The sequence below is a fragment of the Mastomys coucha genome, unplaced genomic scaffold (assembly GCF_008632895.1).
Source record: "Mastomys coucha isolate ucsf_1 unplaced genomic scaffold, UCSF_Mcou_1 pScaffold7, whole genome shotgun sequence".
Classification (NCBI taxonomy): domain Eukaryota; kingdom Metazoa; phylum Chordata; class Mammalia; order Rodentia; family Muridae; genus Mastomys; species Mastomys coucha.
The window spans coordinates 28,857,338-28,881,478 of record NW_022196913.1 but is presented as its reverse complement, the minus strand read 5'-3'; the positions used below and the strand labels follow the sequence as shown (position 1 = coordinate 28,881,478).

The 24,141-nt window shown below is 43.1% G+C and overlaps 1 protein-coding gene across 7 annotated transcripts in view; it reads right to left on the bottom strand.

Moving 5' to 3' along the window:
• The window catches only part of Ripor2 (RHO family interacting cell polarization regulator 2), a 225,438-nt gene that overhangs the window by 53,856 nt on the left and 147,441 nt on the right, over positions 1-24,141 (bottom strand). For all 7 annotated transcript variants that reach the window (XM_031359124.1, XM_031359119.1, XM_031359125.1 and 4 more), the window contains exons 2-7: positions 7,557-7,683; positions 5,353-5,508; positions 4,128-4,206; positions 2,556-2,579; positions 1,445-1,498; positions 364-513 (exon numbers count right to left, since the gene is read on the bottom strand). In XM_031359124.1, coding sequence (XP_031214984.1) covers positions 364-513; positions 1,445-1,498; positions 2,556-2,579; positions 4,128-4,206; positions 5,353-5,508; positions 7,557-7,683 — 590 coding nt within the window. The remainder of the gene's footprint in view (positions 1-363; positions 514-1,444; positions 1,499-2,555; positions 2,580-4,127; positions 4,207-5,352; positions 5,509-7,556; positions 7,684-24,141) is intronic.

The window sequence follows — 24,141 nt, the reverse complement described above, 5'->3', positions numbered from 1 at the left end:
AAAAAAAAAAAAAAAAAAAAGAAGTGAATTTAAATGATGAAATATTAGGCTTTGTGGCTTAGTTTCAACAATTCCACCATTGCCTTGCTTGCAGCTTTTTGTTTGTTTGTTTGTTTTGTTTTGTTTTTTCATATCTGAGGGGAGGGGCCTCATGTTTGCCAGGTAAATACACACTTGGCCACTGACCTACTTTCCCAGCTCTCTTTTTACGCTGTTGTTGTTGTTTACATTTTGAGCTATGGTCTCATTGAACTCACTCAAGCAGCCCAAATTCACTCACTTGAATTTGCAATCCTTCTGTCTCAACTTCCTGAGTAGCTGGGATTACAGGCCTGTGTCATGGGACGACACTGCAGGATTTACCTCTGTGTACTCCTTGTAACTGCGGTTGATCTCAGACAGACTCTCCCGGGCAGCCTTGCTGGCAGGGGATGTCGAAAAGGCTTGCTTCATTTTGCTGGCACCGTCTTGGAGACGCCGTTGGATACAATAGGCTTCATAGAGCTCATCTACCTGCCAGAACCCAAACAGGAAACAGATAAATAACTGTCATGCTTGAGAGAAGTTCCATAGGCTGTAGACATGCCCTTAAAGATACACTGTATTTCTGTTCTGGAGAAGCAGAGAATTTCAAGGGTGACTCCTTAGATCAGTCACTGACTCGTTTTCAACACTGTTACCTGTTTATTTGTTTGTTTGTTTCAAAGCAGATTTTGCTTGAATCCTGTTTCCAAATTACACAAGTTGAAAAGGCCCTTTCATGTCTTTGAGGCAATCTCTAGGATTGTTTAAATTGGCTTAGATAGCTGGCCTAGCACATACCTATAATCCCAGCACTTGGAGGCTGAGGTAGGAAGGTTGTGGGTTCCAGGCCATTGAGATCTTGCTTCAAAAAGAAAGAGAGATAAAGGGAGGGATGGCGGGGTAGAGAGGGGCTATGGGGAGACACAGAGAAGTAGGGGCACACTTTGGAAAATGTGTAGGTCTGTGCTGGACTGTGGGGTTAGACAACGAAGACAGGAGCCTTCTACACAAGAATAAGCATTGGTAAAGTTCTAATTTTACATCAAAGAGAAATGTGTAATATGCAAAACTACTGGTGATACAACTTTGGAGTCTGTATTTTATCTATGCATTTGTGCATGTGTCTGTGAGTGTGTGTGAGTATGTGAGTGTGTGTATGAGTGTATGAGTGTGTGTGAGAGTGAGTGTGTGAATGTGTGTGTGTGTGCAGGAGCCAGAAGATGGAGCCAGCTGTCTTCATCTATTACTCTCATCCTATCCCTTTGTTGCTCCCTGAACCTGTAGCTCAGGTTTTCTCAATTACACCAAAGACCAGCAAGCCTCACCTACCCTCTTGTCTTTGCCCCAATTGGAGCTGGGTGCACTGGGCAGTAACTGAGAGCAGAAATACAGAAGCAAAGACAAGAGCAGCACTGGTTACCTTACTAATGTGAAACTCCAGGCGTCGCATGTATCTCTCAATCGTTTTAATTTGCTGGAATTAAAAGGAGAAGCTTGAAGAAAGAGCAGCCATTCACAGGGCAGTTGATTAGATTCCTGAGAGAAATGTCACTAGCCTGTCCTCTGCACAAGTCCCACAAGTACTTCCTGCTTCCCTTTTCCTTCTACCTTGGCCACTATTTTAGAGTTGTCCTAATGTGTTAATTTGAAAAATATTTTTCAAAACACTGACTAGCCTGAGAGATGAGCAGTTTGAACTAATTATGGTCATCCCATGGTAAACACCAAGATGGCCAATCCATTTGATTTCTGGTGGAGCAGTATCATTTGGATGGTATCTAAATTTCTTCATAATATATTTTGCATGTTCTAAAATGAGCTTCTGCACATTGAATTGTGCAGCTAAATCTAGAACTGGGGTAGCTTTATAATTGTTATTTGCACATTGTGACATTTGGACTCACAGATACAACCATCCCTACGAGTTATAAATATTGTAACATACATTTGATTTAGTTGCCCTTTAAAATATCTTTATGGGGAATGCCATGATTAGATTAGGCATTGAAATAAAGCTATGTATATAGAACGGCATGGAGAGTGACATTGTGTACAACTAAAAAGGAAGACACAAAAATCTCCCTTCTAGAAGGCCTGGAGGAATTTTGTCAATAAGAATATATACTTCACATGAAAAGAAAGCACGAGATTTAACTGGAATCATTCCTTTCTACTTTTATATTTTGGAAACATTATGTTATATATATGGGATTATTTTAGTGGCACATAAACAACTGACATTTTCTAATCATGGATGTCTCAGATTTGATGAAACGGGCAGCTACACATTGAGGATCTCCAAATACAAGTTCCAGACTCAGAAACTGGAGCAAACCCACATCCTAGAGGCCTTTCCCCACTCATGCTCTTTGATTCTGTGGGCCCTGATGCTCGTGGGACCCCCCTCCCCCAAATTATCCTTTATCTGGAATCTTACTGTCCCCCAAATGGCCTCTACAGATGTTTTGACATCTGATCTAAGTGCAGAGCTTCGTTTTTTAGCAGCACCCTGACACCGAACACAAGCCTACCTTGTCTAGGTCATACAGCACACCCTGAAATGGAAAGAAGATTCCTTGGTTACATTTCCTCCTTAGAAATCCTGCCCACTTAATAAACGGCTCAGCTCCCATCTATACATTGCCAGTGAAGGAATTGCCAGCCCCATCAAATTCTACTGGATTTTTGGTAAAACTTGCTTTTAATGAGTAAAACTCTGGGTTATTTGGGGTGCTCTCAGGAGCCAGCAACACATGACTCTGTGATTCTATAGTTGCACCCTGTTCTTGTGGCCTCTTGGCAGCTTGAAGGGTTCATAAACAAAACCCAGAAAGCATTGTAGTCGACGTGCCAATGAAGTGAAAGGCAAACACATGTTAAACACAGCTGCCAGGTCGACATATGCAGACTTTCCTGAGCTTTCCTGCTGCCTTGAAATGTTAAGGTGTAATAAGTAACACTTTGAAATGAACAAAACCAGTCCTCACAAGCTCATCAGAAAATAGGACATTAGCCATACAGCATGAATTCTAATGGGGCTCCATGGTGCTTTCACACTGGCCTCTTACAGAGACCTTCCTTCATTCCTTCCTTCCCTGCCTGCTGCCACTGACTGTGGCCGTTAACGTTCTGTCAGGTTGACACAAGTCAGGGTCATCTGAAAAGAGGGAACATCAACTAAGAAAATACCATCAGATTGGCCAGTAGGCAAGTCTGTGGGGGTATATTCTTAACTAAAGATTAATATGGGTGGGTCCTGCCCATTTAGGGTGGTGCCACTCCTGAGCATATGGTTCTGAAGATGTAAGAAAGCAGACTGAGCAAGCCACGAGGAGCAAGCCAGTAAGCAGTGCTCCTCCTTGGGCTCTGCTAATGTTCCTGCCTCCAGGTTCCTGCCTGACTTCTCTCTATGATGGAGTATACAATCAGTGAGCTGAAATAAATCTTTTTTTTTTCTGTAAGTTGCATTTGGCTGTGGTGTTTACCACAGCAATAGAAAGAAAACTAGGACACTGGCCTGCATTTACAAATTGAAGATAAAGCAAATGTTCTCATTTCTGAATGTACTAAGGAGATGGTAGGAGTTTTCTTTTAAAGATATAGTTATGTATCTTAGTATATGAGTGCTTGTCTGCATGTATGCCTGTAAACCAGAAGAGGGCATCAGATCATGAGCTGCCAAATGGGTGCTAGGAATTGAACTCAGGACCTTTGGAAGTATTAAGAATAAATCATTTAAAAGAAAAACATCTTTTAAATTATTGTTATTATTATTGTTATTATTATTATTATTATTGTTATGTTTATTATTATTATTATTATTGTTGTGTTTGTATTTGTTTGTTTTTTTGAGACAAGGCTTCCCTATATGAGGCTGGCTATCTTCCTGCCTCAGCCTCCTTCCTTCCAGGGTTCCACGTGTGAGCCACCAGGCTCAGCAATTTTTCCTTCCAAAATACACACCAGGAGGCAATAGCTTTGCTCCTTGTATCTGTTTTCTTTAACATTCCCCCCTCTCCTGCCCCCTCTGCCCTCCAGTAAGTAAGGAGAGGAACTCCCACGCTCTACCCTGTGTTAGCATCCTCATGATCAGAGGTACCTACCAGGCGAGAGTTTCTCTTCATATCTTTTAATTGAGCAGTCAACTTGTCCAGCTCCGTCTGGTGACACTCCAGGTACTCACTACAAAGGTAAGACATGAGGGTGAGCACTCACTTCAGGAGCGATCTGGGCAGTCGCTGACCGACCTTTGCCTTCTGAGAGGATGGGGGTAAAGAATAGTGATCACGGTCAGGTGATGCTTCACATCTGTAAGCTCAGCCCTTGGGAGACTGAAGCAGGGCTATCATGCATTCTAGGCTAGCCTGGGCTTCATAGTAACTCTCAGGCTAGTCTGGGTTCTAGAGTGAGATGAGACCCTGCCTCTCTTTTGAAAAAGAATCGAAACTTTGACTTGTGGCTGGGGAGCATTTTGAAAGTCTAGCTGCATCTGATCCTGTCTAGTTTGAAGAAAGGAAACAGAGGTGGCTGGAGTGCCCCTTTGAGGGTGAAAATCCAGCAGAGAAAAGTCAACGGGGAGGAAAGGGTTTGGCAGGACCTGGGTCACACAGTTTTCTCTAGTTAAACCTGGTAGTTACTGTAAGTGCCTAACCAAATGCTAGGCAAGTTTTCTTCAGGACAAACTGCCCTTATAATACATTCAGGAAGGTTTCAGAACCCTTTACAACTGTTTGCTTGTATGTCTGTTTGAGGTAGTTTGTATACTATGTCACCCAGGCTGATTTGAACTTCTGATGATCCTCCTGCCTTGGCCTCCTGAGTGCTAGGTAGAATTATAAGTGTGACCCACACCACACCTGGCTCAAAACCCTTCTTTAGCAATTTCTAGTTCAGCTATGGCTGTCCACTATTGTCTAAGTGAAGTCCAACCGTCCAGGGGGTTAGCTATAAACACATTACTGTGTCAAGCCTACGTCAGGGTCATGATACGATGTGCAAATTCCACCAGTGAGACTTATAAAAAGCTGCCTCAAAGATAGAGCAAGAAGGACACACCCAGGAATGTATGCTGGCACACTTTTTTTTTCCTGCAATCCCAATGTCTGGTAGGTGGAGATGGGATCAGCACTGCCAGGATAGAGAGTTCAAGGCCAGCCTGAGCTGCATGAGACCCTGCCTCAAAAACAAACCAAAGAATAAAGCAACAGTGTCTCACTCGGTCCTTTCAAAACTGATTTCCTATGAAGGGCTTTTAGGAAGGAAAAAGGTCTTTTCAGGGAAGAAAAAGATCTTTCCTAAAGGCACATAGTTAAGACACTCAGTTCTTACTCAAGCCCGTTTTTCAAGGCCCGGTAGACCTCTTCCACTCTCTTCGGCTGAGGCTCCTTGGGAGTGTTGTTATTTTTGTGTCCTAGATTATGCATTTTCTTCAGCTTGGCCTGAGGCTTCTTGAGAGCGGAGGCATTTTCAATGAAGGAGTTACACCTAAAGAAAGAGAAGAGAAAGGAAACGGTGAGCCTCAGGCATCAAAAGACCCACTGGAGAAATGCCTTTTAAACCGGCTTGCCTTCATCCCAGTGCCTGGAGGAATGAACGAGACACAGGCTGTGAATAGCACAGAACTGAACAGAGCTACAGTTTGTTTCTTGACCTTTGTTTGCTGAAAGCTTTGTAGAGCAGAAGCCCTACCCTGCAGGCATAGCCCAGCTTGAAGTGTATGCCTTTTGAGGGTGCTCTTGTGGTCTAGCTCATAGAGTGTCAAGGATAAATGGTTCCAGGTGGAAATAAGGGACAGGTAGACATTGTATCCAACCAAAGGAAAAGAAAAGTCGTTGTATAATATCAGATACAAACTTATGTCTTGCTAGTGTAAGAATTGAGCAAACAGGGACACCTCATAAAAATACCGAGGAGCTAGGAATGTCCATTAAGCCTAAAGACAGAGAGCTTCAGAAGGGTTTACTGAGCAAACATCCATCCCCAGGAGATGCCCTAATTCCAGGGGGTGGGGTGTAAAGCCCAGTTCCAGGAAACGTCTCCAGTAGGAGTGGATCTCTCCCCACCTCTCCTACGTGCAACCGGTATCTCCTCCTCACCTGGGGTACAGAGGTCAATGGACTCAAAAGACAACGGGCTCCACCAATGAGAGATAACTAACTCATGCTGTAAACCTATGTACTGGGAAGGTATAAAAAGTGTGGGCTTTTGCTCCTCGGTGTTGCCTTTGCCTGAATGCTAGACGACAACAATATACTGGATCATTAAAAACCTCATGCTAATTGCATCTTTTTCCACTTCTGTGTTTTTGTGAGTGGGACAACATCCTGGACATAAGACTCGGTTCTCCAAATCTTACAACACTAGGATATGAGTGATAACTTTGGGGTAAAGTGTCCAAAGCCCAGCGAGTAGCTAACTTTCTAGGGCATTAAACTAAAACATGGAGCTTGGACTTAGAGCTGTCCTGGAAGTCTTACTTAGCTTATTTTACTTTATTTTTTCTCATCGGGATCTGCTAGTGCATGCGTGTACTCGTGTGTCTGGAAACTGACTTTTGGGTATCGTCCTTTGTCACTCTTCACCCTGTTTTTTTGAGACAGAGTCTCTCTCTCTGAGCCTGGAGCTCCCCTTGGAGAGCTTCGTCCATGAGGCGACTTCTCTTGCATGTTACTCATTCACTCTCTGACCTTCCAGGGATTCCAGGGAAACTAGAGCCTAATTTCCCAACCCCCACCTGAATGATATCAGCTCTCAGAGGCAGTCTGTGAGGCACAGTCTTCATCCACTGCATAATTTCATACCAATTCAGTCTCCTAAACAGGAGGGTAAAGGAAAGTGTGCTTTAAAGGGACTTGGGAGGGAGATAGGAGGGAGTCTATAACTAACTGTGGTGTCTACTTCTAGCATAACAAAGCACAGGTTGGCCTCCAGGTTCCCTCAGGCTGGAATCCTGGCTGGATTCACGGGCCTCCCAAGCCTACATTTCTGCAGCTCCTGGGCTTCCTTTCCCCTAGCTTCTGATTCGGATAGAACCCTGACACTTCAGGCATGTGCTCTCTTGGTCCTTTTTTTGCCCTCTCTCTCTCGGCCTCCTCTCTTACTCCCCCCACTCCTCATATCATTTCATCTCCCAGTTCACTCTGCTGGCCAAGTTCAGTGTCTTAATTTCTCTCCTGGTTCTGGACTCTTCCAGATGCTTGAGCTGTACTGCTGGTCTCTCCCTCATATCTACATTAAAAACCTTTCCCTCAACCACAACTTGGAATGATCACGTAGTCAATAGTGAGGGCATGGCCTCTCATAATAGCTAGGATAAGCTAGCCAAATGTGTATATATACATGTTAAGGGCTAGCTTACCCTAAATCCTCAGATATCTTTGCACAAGGAATTGTAAATGATAGGAATGATCGCACTTAATAAGGGATGCATTATCTTTTCCATGAAGAAGACATTAGCTGCTACACACATGTGCATCACCAAGGCACACATAGCCCCTTTCTGCTGCATCCCAGGAGGAGTACCCAGCACCTACCTGGATCGCCTTTCCTGCAGCCCACTAAAACCTGCGAAGGACTGGCTCCGGATGATGCCGTTGGGCCCACCAGGAGAGAAGGACTGGGATCCCACCAGCATGATTTCTGGGAGTCTGGTTGGCAGTCCTATAGACAGAGGGAAAAATCGTGGTGATGTCAGGCAGGTCCACAAGAAACATTGAGCTTGTCAACATTCAGAGGCATGACAAAGTAAAATGTCTCATGAGATCCTGGTCAGAAAATGCTTCTGAGACTTTCCTAAAAAGATACTCATCCATTTAGATCAAAATAAATACAAACACAAAATTGCTGCCACTTAGGTTTCCTTTGGGGTTGGGGTGTATGTGTATATGATGCACGTATGTTTGCATGTGTGTGGGCATGTTTGTCTATGCATGTAGACATTCAAGGTTGACTGTGGGAATCTTCCTAGATTATGTTCATTTTCCTCTTTGTGGCAGTCTCTCAAATGAATATAGAAATTGACTATATGGCTAGTGTACTTAGCTAGCTTGCTCCAAGGATCCCATTTTCAACTTCGCAGTGCTGGGATTATAGGCCAGCTGCTATGCCTGCCCAGCAGTCGGTTCTGGTGACTGACACTTCATCCTCAAGCCTGCATAACAAGTGTTTTTATTCACTGAGCTGTTTCGCATCTCCCCAACCCAATGTATATCTCCTCCCTTCCTTCCTTCTTTCCTTCTTTCCTTCCTTTCTTCCTTCCTGCCTTTCTTCCTTCCTTCCTTCCTTCCTCCCTCCCTCCTCCCCTTCCTCCTTCCTTCTTTTCTCCCCCCTCTCTTTCCTTTTCTTTTCTCCTCTTCCTTCCTCTTCTCCCCTCACACTTCTTTCTTAGGTTCAACCAAGGTTTATTAAAGATGAGAACATGTGTGATGGTTCAGTCCATTTCAATTACAACAGCACCACACAAATGTACCACCATCAAAGTTTCAGATAGTCCAACCTGAAATTCAAAACATAGTCAGGCCTGCAGATGGGGTTTTTTACATGTAAGGCTGAAAATACGAGGTTTCTATAAAGATGAACTTACTTAAACTCTTTCCCCTTTCTCTCCTTATTTTGATAGGTAAGGTTGTGTCACTGCATTGTCTGGGAAAATAAGAAAGGACAGAAGGAGAGCCTACAAAAAAAGTGATAATCTGGGTTAGGTGAGAACACAAGAGAGGTAGGAGGCCCACGAAGGGCTCAATCCTTTTTGATCTTTTCTTTGGTTCTCTGTTTGGCTTTGTGAAGATTCCCTGTGACAGACCAAGGTGCAGTGTCAAGTGCAACTTCAGCTGGACAGAAGCCCAAGGTTAGTCTCCCAAGGGACTGCCCTAGAACTGTGAGGTAATCCTACCCACTGTCAACCAGACAGCCTCAAAGCGTGCACCATTGTCTCAGCAGGTGATGTCATCCCGGGCAGGGGCTGAGCTCACAGGAGGAATACACAGGAATAGGACAGTGTACACATTGAAACCTCCAAAGATAGATACACACCAATCAGTGTGTTTGGGAACCGTCACCCACTGTCCTTTAAAGACCCTAGGAGAAAGAGAATAGCTAAGCCCTCAGAGAGCAGACTCTCCTCCACACTGTCACGGGATTTAAGTCTCTACACCCCTGGGAGAAGTGTGCCTTATTCCTGGGGACAAGGTGCTTCACTCACAGGGAGGTCAATCTGTGGACAGGTGGCAGTAGGCTGGCTTTTCAATGGAATGGGACAAAAACCTCATAGCTGCCAAAGACAGAAGGGATTCTCTCGAACTCTAAATGTAATGAGATAGAACTATATAAAGTTTGGGTTTGAAAGAAACAAGCAAAACATACAATTTCATCATGCTTAAATCCTAGCACATGGAGCAAATGTGCCAGGATCATCCAACTGTGAGCCCAACTTTCTCTATGCAGCAAGTTCTAGGCCAGCCAGGACTGCAGGGTGAGACCCTGCCTACAATTCTAACTGCCAAGGCAGGAGAATTGCTATGAGTTCAAAGTCACCCTCGGTGGCTTAGTGAGTTCTAGGCCAGTCTGGGCTACATAGTAAGACTCCCTCTCAAAACACTCACACCAAAACAAAACAAAAATACATACATGCGTACATATATACATACATACATACTTACATAACATACACAATTTTTAGAAACTCTGAGACATTTAAATATTTTAAATAGTGTAATGGCTATTCCTGGTTGTCAACTTGACTATATCTAGAATGAACTACAATCCAGAATTGGAGGGCTCACCTGCGATAGAGATCTTGAAGTTGGAAGACACAAGTTTCTGACCTGGATCTTGGCATAGAGATCTTCAGGCATTGTGGCTATGAAAAGCATAGGCCCAGGCAATGTAATATATGCCTTTAATCCCAGGAGACTAAGGCAAGGAGATCTCTGAGTTCAAGGTCAACCTGGGAAAAAGCAAGTTCCAGATCCAGGCGTAGTGGTACACACCTTTGATCTGGGCCACGCCTTCTGCTGAAGGCCTACATAAGGACATTGGAAGAAGAAAGATCCACTCTTCTTCACTGCTTGCACTTACTTGCCAGCACATCTGTTGGAACCTACTTCTACAGAAGATCAACTGAAACAACTAGCTTCGTGGGACTGAGCAACTACTAGATTCTTAGACTTCCCATTCACAACTGACCATTGTTGGGGAGTTGGACAACAGACTGTAAGTCATCATAACAAATTCCTTCAATACAGAAAGATATTCTATATGTTCCATGACTCTAGTGAACCCTAATACAATAGCTTTAATGTTTGTTTGTTTGTTTGTTTTTGGACTATGCACAGAAATGACGCTGTTACTGGTTACTCCATATTAGCCCCGAGGTTCACAGAAAAGCCCAGTTCTTCAATTCCTCAACAAATTCTCACAATTGCTCTTGATGGCCCTCAGGTGTCTGTCTACATTCCAGTGAGGACATGGTCTTTGGGCTCACGGTGCCAGCTTCATGCAGCATGATGTCACCTGAAAACTTCCAAGAGTTGTCAGGAAGGTACCATGGCCCGTGTTGTCTTCACTCCATTGGGTTTTGTTTTTTTTCCTTTGGTGCTAAGCATTGAACCCAGGGTCCCACATGTGAGTCAGGGGCTCTACCCAGTTCTGTATGCAATAGTTTGACAGCCAAACACTCATTTGAGTAAGTCTCAACTTGACAAATCTTTTAAATTCTATGTTATTATTTTATGTCTATGGTTCTTTTGTCTTTGAGCATGTCTATGTACAACAAGCTAGAAGTGCTGGCTGTAGTCAGAAGAGATGGTTGTGAGCTGCCTTATGAATGCTGGGAATTGAACCCAGGCCCTCTGGAAGAGCAACCAGTGCTCTTAACAGTTGAGCTTTCTCTGTAGCCCCAAGTTGACAAATCTTATTATGTCTCATTTATTTGTAAATTGTTCAATAGGTCTAATGAAGCAGTCATTTGATTAAAAACAAACAAACAAATATTAAAGCTACTTAAAAGTGTCCCAGAGTTTCTAGAAATCATAGTTATGTATGTATGTATGTATGCATGCATGTATTTTTGGATTTTTTGGTGTGAGTGTTTTGAGAGGGAGTCTCACTATGTAGCCTAAACTCATTAAGCCACCCAGGGTGACTTTGAACTCATAGCAATTCTCCTGCCTTAGTAGTTGGAACAGTAGGCAGGATCTCACCATGCAGCCCTGGCTGGCCTAGAACTTGCTGGGTACAGAAAGTTGGGCTCACACTTGGATGAGCCTGCCACCTTTGCTCCATGTGCTAGGATTTAAGTATGATGAAATTGTATGTTCTGATTTTTTTCTTTTAAACCCAAAAGATTTTTTTCCCTTTTATTCTTTGCATCAGATTAAGCTGCAGTTGCCTGGCTCCAAGCCTCAGGCATTCTAGGATAATTAATACAGGCAATGACCTGTTTATACGATTATTCCAAAGGCCCCTCAGGTGATTCTGATGTCTAGCAGAGTTGTGAAGACACTGCCTTAGAAGTTTCAATTGCACAGTCAGTTGCACTAAGATAGGCTTGCAACGAGAAGAACAAGAGAGCAAAGGCAGTCCATCCTGTGGGGTAAAATGTCAAACTTACATCAGTGTGACAAGTGAACAAAACCAAAATGTTTTCTTGAATTTTATTCATTTCATTTTTATTTTATATTCATTTACTTATTTTGAGGCTGGAGACTGCTATATAACTCAGGCTGGCCTGTAACTCTCTATGTGGCCCAGACTTGGCCTCAGCCTCCTGAATGCTGAGATTATTGAACACCTGGCTTGTTATTCAGTCTTAAGCCCCTATCTGCAAAATTCTGGTGTCACATGAGGTGAATGAAATGCTACCTTACAAAAGTTGTGTCCTGCTCATTTCTCCTCCCTGTCATGGGGGCGAAAGCATCTAAGAGCAGGTGCTTGTGAAGGCTTTTAGGATCTACATGCTGCGTTGAGGATCTACATGAGTCGGAAGATAAAATGTTACTCAGAAACTTTTTACTAACTTCCCCTGGGGGATGGGTGACTGTTAGGAGTGTGGCTGGTGAATGGTTAACTCCGACTCATCTCCTCTATCCCAGCAATCATCATCGTCTACCAGGAAAGACTTTGTGAGCTCGTTTAGGTTGAAATCTCTATTCTTCCATCGGTTCCCCTGCCTGTCCCCACAGGCACACACCCATGTGCACTCGCATGCACGCACCCATGCACTTGCACACTCACGTGGACACACATACCACATTCTTAAAGAAATGGAGTGGGTTGTGCAGGGTGGAGAGCAACTGATCAGTATAGAGGGAACAAACACCCCCCCTTAACCCCCCATAGGTCTCTAGACTCAGAGTGAACAGTGTCAAATCTTTTTGTTTGTTTGTTTGTTTTCGAGAGAGGGCCTCACACTTGCTATGTAGTAGAGGCTGACTTTGACCTCCCTGTCCTTCTGCAGCTACTTCTCCAGTGCTGAGATAACAGGTGCGCACCAGCACGCCTGTCTAGGGGGGCAGTTCTTTGCTATATTTCATTCAGCTTCTATAGCCGTTAGTCCGTGGAAATGACCTTGCAATCTGCGTCTTTGAGCATCATTTATTTATTTATTTTTTTAAAAATCACTCCATTCCTACTCTGGATATTTGAATGTCACATCGGAATGTGAAATGGCCCCCATGGACAAATGGACCTGAAACTTGGTCTCCAGCTGGTGGCATCGTTTTTTTTTTTTTTTCCTTTGGAAGGCTGTTGAACATTCAGGAGGTAGCACTTCACTGGAGGAAGTGGGTTATTAGAAGAGGGTCTTGGGATTTGATAGCTTGGCTCTCCACTTCCTGTTTCATTTGGCTTCCAGACCCCAGGCACATGTGACCCATCACTATATCTCCATCCTGCCCCAATGAGCTGTATTTCTTTGAACTACAAGCTGACACTTATGTAAGTTGTTTTGAGTCAGGTATTTGGTCAGTGCAAGAAGAAGTGTGACTGAGCCATCTACTTTTTAGGGTCCCCTGCCTTCGGCTAGCTTGCTGCCTTCCTAGGAAGCCTGGCAAGTTTACTCAGTTTCTGAAGCTACCCTACCACTACCCTCTCTACTATCCAACATAGTGTAAGGTTCTGAGTATTTAACTGCCCACCCTGGAGTGATTTGCATTTTGATAGCAGATACTCCATTAGGCCAAATGTCTTAACTTAAAAAAAGTACTAGTAGAGTTGTGGGGCCACTGTTGGAAGGGACATGTCAGTGTGGAAATGTAAAACATACTCATCCTTTCATGTGGCTTGAGGGAGACATCTTAGAACAGAGAAGCACATAAGAGATGTTTGTTCCAGGCTACATTTGTAACACTGAGAGATAGTATCCATGCTAATTACTAGGCCTAGTAGAGTGCTTGCCTATTATTCAAAAGACCCCGAGTTCAACACTCAGCATCATACATGCACACAAATCATCACAGACGTGGTGAGTGCACTGTGGTGTAACCACCAAGGTAAAGAACTATGACAATGACGATAATGTGAGGCCGAGTGGTGCATGCAGGTCATCCCAGCACTGCGGAGGCTGGAGCAGGAGGAGTGAATTCAAGGCCTAGCTTGGGTTCTATAGTAAGATCCTGTCTCAAAGATCCAGTAATAATAGTAAGTAAATAATAATACTAAGCTCTCATATAATTTCTCTAAAGAAAGAACTCTAGGTCATAGTAGGCCACAGTATAAACCCAGGAATGGTAAAAAGAAAACCATCGGAAACTATGTACATTGATGGAAAAGTTGCAGAGGCATAGACAGTTGTCTATGGATAGGCAGGATTGCGTGGCAGTCGGCAACATTTTGGTATTGTCTACATTTTGTTCTTACAGAGATTAATACATGTATTATCCATAGATGCAACATTCCTTGTCTTGATGTTGCCTGGGATTGCAGACCATTAGAGTCAGGAGTGAAGAGAGGACAGTGGAGTCGGGAGTGAAGAGAGAGGACAGTTTATCTCAGAGACCATGTAAGATAGCTGTTGGGTGCCAATTTGTTTATTTATATTGTATAGAGAAGAAATAGGATTTTAAAGAAACAATGCAGTAGATTTCATAAATTTTGAGTAGATTCAAGCAAGTCACAACCCCCCTGATGTCCTTATTTTGAATTATGTAACAACTTCCTTTCATTCAAAAGAAAGACCAGCAGAGATTACACCAGATCTACATTTCTAAGCTTCATCAGAAGCATTTCCAATAGTCAGAGTTCCTTTCATGTGCACAAATCACCAGCAGATTAACAGACTCAGTTTTGGATGCTGTTATTCATCTTCAGGACTGCTGGGGTTTGCAAAAAGACTTCTTGGGGCTGGAGGGATGTCTCAGCTGTTCCAAACACTGAACCGCAGCACCCACAATCATAACTCCAGTACCAGGGATTGGATTCCCTTTCCTGGCCCCTTTGAACATTGCATGTATGTGGTTCACATACATGCGTGCCTGTGATGCGAATACATATATATATAGACAAAATACATATACACATGAAAAATAATAAAAAAATTTAAAAGACTGGTCTTTCTGATAATTATAGCTGAATCAATATTCATCTTTCTTTATTAAAACCTAGAAAAGAGCTTGTATGTGGAGAGATGGATTAGCAGCAGCTAAGGGCAATTGCTTTTCTTCCAGAGGAGCTTGGTTCCCAGCACCTACACTACATGGCTTATAACCACCTATAACTCCAGCTCCAGGGTACCTGGTGTTTGGCAAACTCACATACACACACACACACACATACACAGACACACACACACACACACACACACACACACACACACAGAGAGAGAGAGAGAGAGAGAGAGAGATCTTTTGAAATTAAAATGATGAGATTTTATATTCTCATAAACAGTGTGATGTCATTGGCCACTCGCCAACCTAGACATCAAGTCAGAAGGAGTCTTATCAGGCAGGTTCAGGACAAGAGCACTGGGCCAGGAGGTGGAGGAGAGGTTGAGGCAGATGGTAAGAGATTAAAGTGACTGGCAGATTCCCCTCACCCCACCAAGTCTCACATTGTGGTTGGTCCAGAAAGGACAGGTAAGAAAACAAGTGAACATTAGGGCAACCTGAAGAACTTAGAAATAACCTGATGTCAAAGAGCCAGTTATGGGAATCACTGTTGGAAGGCTGCCTGCTTGGAGACTGACTATGAAGAACGTCTGTCAAGGTTGCCTATACAGTGTAGCCCCAGCAGTAGCTCATTAATGACACCAGAAGTGATGGGAAGATTGATGGGATTCTAGTCTGGATGACAGTTCTACTTTCATTGTGCTTTTATTAGCTGGCACTCCACATCCGGTGCTTAGGTCAGCCTGTGCTTACATACTTCTCAAATGTCAACGGCTCCTCTAGGACTAACAGGGTTAGGTATGACAAGGGGCAGATCTCCAACTCGCTCACAGTTGCCAGGCCTGGATCTCCACACCGAGGCGCTCAAAGCAGAGGCTTTGCTGAATGAGAGCAAGCAGCAAACCAATCAGACAGCCAGAAGGAAGGCCTTGGTGGTGTAACGACACTCAACGAGATTCATGATGAAGGAAAAACAGGAATAGTTAGGTTTTTTGCTTTTTTAAAGTTTCATAGGCATCAAAACTGTCTCTAACGTCAGGAAAATACAGAAGGGCAGAAAAAAGGGCAGGGAAGGGAAAGAGAGGGAGAACCATGCTGTTCACACACCCATAGGACCACAGTGGAATTTCCTGACTCTTCTACTCTCCCCTTTCCCTGCAAGCATGCCAGTGGTGCAGACTGCATGCTAACTTTTGCATGCATGCTGCTTTCCCCAGCAAGCTTTTGTTTTTTTTTTTAAAGTTCTTTGGGGGCTGGGTTTCATACATTAACGTTTGTCTTATACCATCTTAAAAGGATACACATAGGTTAATCCCCATATTCCATGCTCTCCTTTGGTCAGTAAAAAAGAAGCCATCTAGACTGCATTACATATGTTTCTACTTCTGACTTTAAGCTGGAGAGGGTTTGGCCAAAGGCAGAGGGGAGCCTTGCAAGGATAAGCTGTGGGGCGGGGTCCCATGGAAATTAGGAGTGCATCCACACGTGTACATGCTTCAGCTGTAAGATAGCACATCATGGAATCGGAGGAGTAGTAGGTGCTGAACCTTATCACCATGACCCTCGTGGGGTTTTCCTTCTCTTCTGTAAGCAAATTCCCCAAGGACCATAAGCAGGTAATTATGAAGCATTTGTGATGAGAGAAAACCGACATCTATGATGTCCAAGTGAGATGAGGAAGGACATCTCTGCTCCCACTAAAGCATTGTTCATGGGCAAAGGTCCACTAAGAAGCCAATCCTGTCAAAGTTCTGAAGTTTCAGGAGCTCCACAAAACAGACTGAAACCAGCCCTCAGAGAGAACACAGCTGACAAGCTGATAACACCAAACAATCCCGTGATCAGTTCAACCAATCTCTGGAGGTCAGGGCTAGAAATACTCAGGAAGTCCAGAGAAATTCTAGGGTATGGAAGAAGCTAGAATTCTATTGTGATAGGCTGGTGTATGGCTGTTCATGGAGCTCTTGCCTAGAATGTGCAAAGCCTCAGGTTCCACACCCTACAATGTAAGGAAGTGTAAAGAAAGAAAAATACAAGTAGTTAAATAGATTAATAACAAATTTAAAATATGAGGTTATATACATTTATTAAGGCTCACCCTGGAAACACAAGATGAGTAAATGTTATGGCAGAGGAACTTCAGATCAATAAAGCTGATTTAAAAATCATCAATTGCCAGAAAAAAAAGTCATCATTACTTCTACAAGAGAAAGACCCAAGACATCAGGATAAGGAAAGGGTGAGATGGATGGATGCTCTCTTTGAGTATAGAATAACCCTAGTAAGTTGATCCTTCTAGTCAGGCCAAGTCCCAGGCAGCACTGGGCCCACTGATCTCTGAGTCATTCCTCTGCGCCTGACAAATCCCTCCTTCCCTAACAGTGTGCCCTTCTGTTTATGTTCCTCCACATCCCGGTCAAGAGCAGAAGTATAATTCAGTTGTCTCAATGAGCATGTGAGCCCAATGTAAATAGCCTGCTATGCTAAATGATTATGTGAAATGAATCCTAAAAATAGGTATCTGCTTATTATACATCTACAAGGCACCTATTACAGAGTTGACTAATCTTTTAGAAAAAGGAGATATATTTAAGTCATCGCCTACATTTTTAGATTTATTTTATTTCTATTATGTGTTTGAGTGTTTTGCCTGAATGTGTCTGTGCATACACCTGCGGAGGACAGAAGGGGGCTTTAAATCTCCCGTAATTGGAATTACAGATGGTTGTGAGCTGCTTGTGGCTTCTGGGAGACCTTGGATCATCTAGAAGAGCAACTATCTTTCCAGCCCCCATTGCCTACTACTTTAAAATATTGATGCTCTAAAATAAACCAAGGAAGTGTCAATAATTGTTTCTCAAACACCAACACTGTCAAGCAGATGACCAATACCAACTAAGATAAGTGATAAAAATGGATGGAAAAAATGTATAAATGACTTTCTATAATCTCACTCCTTAGCAAGCAGATAGAGGGACCAAGGTAGGTCCCATAGGCCTCTTCAGCAAGTGTCACTTGAGCAGCTATGGACTCTGTTTTTGTGAAACAGAGGAAGCAATTCTTCATTTTATTATTTATTTTTCTCATTCATTCATTCATTCATACATTCATTCTTTTACGTGTGTGTGTGTTTGTGTGTGTGTGCGCGCACGCATGCATGCTCCTATGTATGTACTTTCCATGGCACATGTATAAGAAAGTCTGAGGCCAACTAGGAAGAGCAGGCTCTCTCTTTCTACCATGTGGGTCCTAGGAATCAAACTCAGGTCATTAGGCTTTGCAGCAAGTATCCTTCTGCTCCATCTTGTTAGCCAGTAGTCTCCATTTTAATGTAAGCTTTGAGCATTTCAACTGAGAATGAAACTTCCTTCAATCTTCAAGTCAACATCAAGACTGCCTGGGTCTTTTCTAAACTATGGACATCCACACAGATAGGAAGGCTTCTATTTAGAAATACAGAGAGGGTGGAGAGAGAACATAGTAAAGTGCTTGAGGTACAAGCATGAGGACCTGAGTTTTATTCACAGAACCCACATAAAAAGCCAGCCATGGTGGTATATACTTCAATAATCGAAGCACTGGGGAGACAGAGACAAGTAGATTCTTGTGGCTCACTCTCCAGTCAGCCCAGCTGAACTGGTAAGCCATTTTCTGACTATTGCCCCAGTCAGTTATAACCATAATGGTGGCATCATGGCCATCTTTGAATCCTATCATTCTTTTGTGTGTAAGAAGGGGGCTTTTCCTACTGCTTATATTCATTAATCAGCTTATTGTTAATATGGACTCATGGATTTTTGTTTTCAATGGGTTATTATCTACTACTATCATCTTAAGAAAGAGCCAACTGTCTTTTGTTTGTTTACTTGCTTGCTTTTCTATTAATTTTTTTTTTTTTGAGACAGGGTCTCAGTGTGTACCCTGGGCTCGTCTTGAATCTACAGTCCTGTTTCAGATTCCAAATGCAGGAATTACAAGCATGTGCCGTCATGCCTGGCTCAGCTGTTTCTGAAGCATGTTCTGAGCCATAACCTAGAATCTTTGAGGACTCCCTTCATTATTATTTTCCCAAATGTCTTATGTCTTTAACCAAGCCTCACCTTTTTTTTGAAGGTTACCAGCTGTCTTTTAAGCTATCTTTGATAGCCAGTATAGAGCAAAACCAAAGAAATAAACCAGAAATCCACAAACAAACAAAAGCTTGGCTTGACTTGTTCCACTCAGTTTACTTCTGTAAGCCCTGTTCTTTCTTGTCCTAAGCTACCAAGGTTGCTTCAAGGACAAAAGCATAGCCTAGTGTGGGGCAATGGTCTTTCCCTTTACCTAGAACTGCAGTCTGAAGACACACTTGCGTTTCATCAATCAAACGGAGCATGCCCGTTCTAAGCCACAAGCATTTGAATAGCTGAGAAAGCACACAGTGAGGAAGTACTGTGCTGCCCCTCGTCTCTCTCCTGAGTCCCCTCCCCAAAGGTGACAGCACAGTACAGTATGCGGAAGCTATCTCAAATGTCTGCCTGAGTCATGTGAAGAGTAAAGAAGAAATGTTAACAGCCCGTCTATTCATTGGGCTAGTCAATTGTATGAACTTCTAGATAATTGGCTGTGCTTCAGCCCTGGGGAAAATGACAGTTCTGCTCCTTCTTCCGTTCTGGTGGATTAAATAAATGGAGGGAGTAGCAGCTGGCCTCACGATAATTAGACGAAAAATGATTCAGGACACAAAACCCACTTAAATCTCTAGAGGGGTTGGGTTGATTTTGACTAATGTTGGCATTACTCATTTTAAAATGCAAAGCCTAGAACACTCACAGGACTTCTGAGCACACAGTACACATCAAAGTGGGTTAGAAGGCAAGAAGAGCATTTTGCACTTAAACGAGGCTCAGGCTGTTTGTAATAATAAGTAATTTTGCCTCCCCCACCCCAGTGATTATCAAAAGGGGAATGTGTCTTGGGAGCATGGTTTTGGAGACAGCTTGGCTGATCCTGCAGAGAGAAAAACACACTCACCATGCCCCCTCCCCCTTTTTGATCATCAGATTGAAAAATAACACTCTGGCATAGAAGAAAGTCAGCTCCTCCCAGAGGATCTGCATTCAGACTGATTATCCCCAGGGCTTGGCACTCCTTTAGGTTGTGGTTTCTTTATAACAACCTCAAAATGATACTGACATGTTATCTTTCCGTTCTGTTTGGCTTTACTAAAATTATCATTTTTTTAAAAAAACAAGTGCCTATATTTTACTGTTCTTACCAGAACTGAACTCCATTGTTGAAACAGTGGATAGAAACAGCTGTTGGGTTCTAGGAGACCATGCCCAACACTCTGCTTAGGACTGCTCTTGCATATTGTAGGCTTGACAAACACTGGCCTTCATTAATGGGACAAGAGTCAGGTAGAAAATGAATCTGGGTTCTTATACATAAAGCTATACGCTACATTTCATGCTAGAAAATGGACAGGAAATTAAAATCTTTTTAGAGTAGGTGCATAAAATCAAACAGATTTTTCGTAGGACCTACTAATTTTTCTATGGCCATTTTTTTTCACGTCCTCTCAGTTTTCTATGTGACATTATGTATTTATTTTAAGAATCTCATATATGTATACCAATGTATTACGATTGTACACACTTCCTCTCCCGAACTGCACCAGCCACCCCACAACAGGTCCCCCTTGCAACTTCATTATTGTCTTTGTTTTTGAAGATTCATTATATGATTTATGTGTGTGGGTGTATAAGCACGTATTTGTAGATGCCCATGAAGGTCTGAAGAGGACATCAGATGCCTTGGAGCTAGTGTTACAAGGCATTTGTGAGGTATTGAGCTGACAGAGGATGGACTGGTGAGTCTGTGATGTAAATACAGTTACAACCATGGGCATGGCCATAAGAACTGATAATGCCTATGTCTCAGCTAGGCTATAACAGTAAACTCAAAAGCTATTCCTTTCAAACTGAGGTTAATTCATCATTTTATTCCTGTTGTTATGATAACACTTCAAAAGCAGCATCTCAATGCCAACAAACTGCTTAACTGCAGAACAGCCTGGCTTTGGAATTAGTTTTTGTTTATTTATTTGTTTGTTTGTCTGTTTGAGAGAGGGTCTCACTATGTAGTTCACTATGGAATTTACTATGTAGGCCAGGCTGGCCTCAAACTCACAGAGATCTACTGATCTGCCTCCTGAAAGTTGTGTGTGCATCATCTATGCCCAACTAGCTAGTCTGAGGCAGGTGTGTGTGTGTGTGTGTGTGTGTGTGTCCCATCATACACCAGCAGGTTCAAAGTTAAGTGGCTTCCCAAAGGCTTATACAATGCTCTCTTTGTGGTAATTTTAGCACATTAATCTGCTATAATTGGGATGGTTTCTGCTGGTCCTTGCTGCTGCATACCAAGAAGTGGCCGGGTGCAGAACATCTGCACAGTTATTCTTGGCTGCCAAAGCCAAATTATTTATCATCGAAATGCAGAGCAGCTATGTGCCAGAGCACAGATGACCCACAGCAGAACAAGGTGCCTTCCCATTGGATAGTGAGGTTTCCAATGATTTCTTAGTATCCTATGTTTGTGTTAAAAGAATATGAAGCTGCAAAACACTGACAAGGCAGAAACCCATCTCTTCCTTAAGCTTTAAGAACAGTGGAGTGTAAAGGAGGAAGCCAGCACTGGATTTAACAGCACAGGGAAAACCCTTAGCACCAGAGACAAAAGAACACATTAGAGGGTAATTAGTGCACATCCGGAAGCCATATTGCTTGTATGCTGAGCTCAGAAGGCCTTGTCACATTGTCTTTTGTGAGCCTACAGAACTCCTAGTCAGTCACATCAGGCTGACACCTGGGCAAGGATAAGCTTCTTTCTTCCCTTTCTTCCATGCTTATCACACACACACACACACACACACACACACACACACACACACACACACACACACACAGAGAGAGAGAGAGAGAGAGACAGAGACAGAGACAGAGACAGAGACAGAGACAGAGAGACAGAGACAGAGACAGAGAAACAGAGGAGGCAGAGGATCTGTCTATATAGCTCAGGTTGGTTTGGAACTTACTGTGAACCTCCTGTCTCAGCCTCTAAAGCACTGGGATGCCTGTCTTGCCCAGTTTTTGTCTTCAGCCAATTTACCTACTGTTTTTTACGCAGTAAGAAATTGAGGATGGCTTTTCCCAAGGCGTCTGGAAGCCCTGGTGTGCGGTGTGACTACCTCCCTGAAGTGTGTACCAGGGAAATGACATGAGGTCTGGTTTGGCTTCTGCAGTTACAAAAACTAAAAAGATCTATCAATTAAACATAGAAAATCTTGAACAATTTTTACAACTGGATGATGGATATTTAGGGATTTGTCTTATGCATCCTACTTATATGCATGGTTGAATAATTAGTTAATTTTATTTATTTAGTCATGTGCATGCTCCAGTGTGTGTGTGCCTGTGGGAGTATGTTGGGGCAGAGGTCTGATTTGGTGTCACTTCCCAGGAACCACCCATCTAAGCTAAGTCTCCTTTACACAACGCTTCTTAACCTTCCCAATCCTTATGAGCTCATCAGGGCACAGTGAACCCTGTGAGTATACATAGTAATACATGAAAACCTGCACCACCAGATGTGAAGCAGGTGAAGACGAATCCACAGCGATGAGGAATTTGTCTGTTTTCTCTAGAGGAGAAAGTAGAATTGGTTTGGCTTTTTAGATTGATGGATCAATCCTATACAACTTCAAAGCAAACAAGGAGCCACACGGGTGGTAAAAATTAGCTGGCTTTAATGATTTCCGTATCCATGTAACTTTCCACTCCACGTGGGTGGACATCTGTATAAACATCGAAAGCCCAAGCTTGGGACCATTGTTCTTGGACTTGGAAGAGACCAACAGAGGAATGGAAGCCGCCTTTAGGGAGCCCATTGACTCTGTTCCTGTCCTCCAGAAGTATGTGGAGCTTTCTAGGACTTTAACCACAGCCAAGAGGACACAGAAGTCTCATGTTGACAGAACTTGCAGAAACACACACATTTTAAGCAGGCAGGCAATATTGAGCTAGATAACATCAGCCCTGCAGAAATGAAATGATGTTTCTGTGTAGGAAAGTCATTGATGCTACCTGACAGAGGCATTCTCCCCATACTGGGTTTCTAAAAGGTCTAGAACCAAGTACTTTTATAGGAGCAGACGGCCCAGTGGGTATCAAAATCAACAGAAAGAATGGATTCTGTCTTAGTGGCTACAAGGCTGGTCATATCTCACATATCAGTAAAGGGCCCCATCAATGAGCCTATAGCTCATGAGTGTAGCCTGCCTGTTCCCAAGTACTTAGGCATCATAGCAGCCTAAGTTGGGAGGGACAGCTATTAGCATTCATTCACACATAGGGAAACTAGTCTTTAGGCAACTGTTCTAATAAGATGGATGGCAAAATTAAAACCAGAATCAGCCCCTCCTGCCACCCTTCATGTCCACTGTCCCTTAGCTGAGATATACAAATCCTACTACAGCTTTCACGGTTTCGTTGTTTCTTCTCTCCCGAACTCCCGACCCAGGAAGGGTGTTCTGTAGTCCTAGCTGGCTTTGAATTTCCTACATAGCCAAAGATGACCTTGACCTCCTGGCCTTCCTGTCTCCACCTCTGGAGAGCTGGGATTACAGGTGTGTACCACCATGCCTAGTTCTATTTTCCTGTTCCTTAAGGAGACTCTCCACTAACCTGAACTGTAGGGTTGTCAACCTACAAACGTCATCAGTCTGTACGAGGCCATTGCTCTTCTGGTTGGAGAAGACTAGGCAGGTCTCCTATGGCTCCCCTAGACTTAACTCCTTTACTCATCAACCATCATTGCCCATCACGAGGTTGCCTATTAGGTATGGATGGCCCTGGTGTGGTGATAACAACATTTTGGATTCAGCAAAAATGAGCAGGCAATCTCTGGTGCTCAAGGGGCAATGCCTGGCATCTTATCTCTTGTGTTAAATCCAGAAAGTCACATGCATTCTTAGGAACTGAATTACTGGATTTACCAGCACTAAAATAAGATGCCTGTGTCTCAGCCACTGTCCCTTGATGTCACCAACAAACAAGAGCCAAGAGAGCATTCTTCAAACCAGCTGCAATCAGGATTTCCTGGGGAGATTTTTTTTTTTTTTTTAATGTTGTAGTTTGAGACTCATTTCCCGATTGTCCAACTTAAGTGATCTGGACTGGGACTCCGGTATAAGATTTTAAAAATATTTTCCTAGGGCTTAGGTTTTCTTCATGCACAACAAGCTGCAGTAAGCAGAGTCACATTTGACCTCTGGGTGCTTAACAGTATCTGGTCATCTGGTTCCAACTTCACTCAAGATGCTTGTAAAGTATTTATTTGCAGGTCTTTACTAGGGTTATAGCAATTTCTGAAATGGCGCTAAACATACTTCTGCTCTTCCGTACTATCTATGAAAAGTGAAAGTATGAAAAATGGCATTCTCAGCATTAATGACTATAAAATCAGAATTTTGGACAAC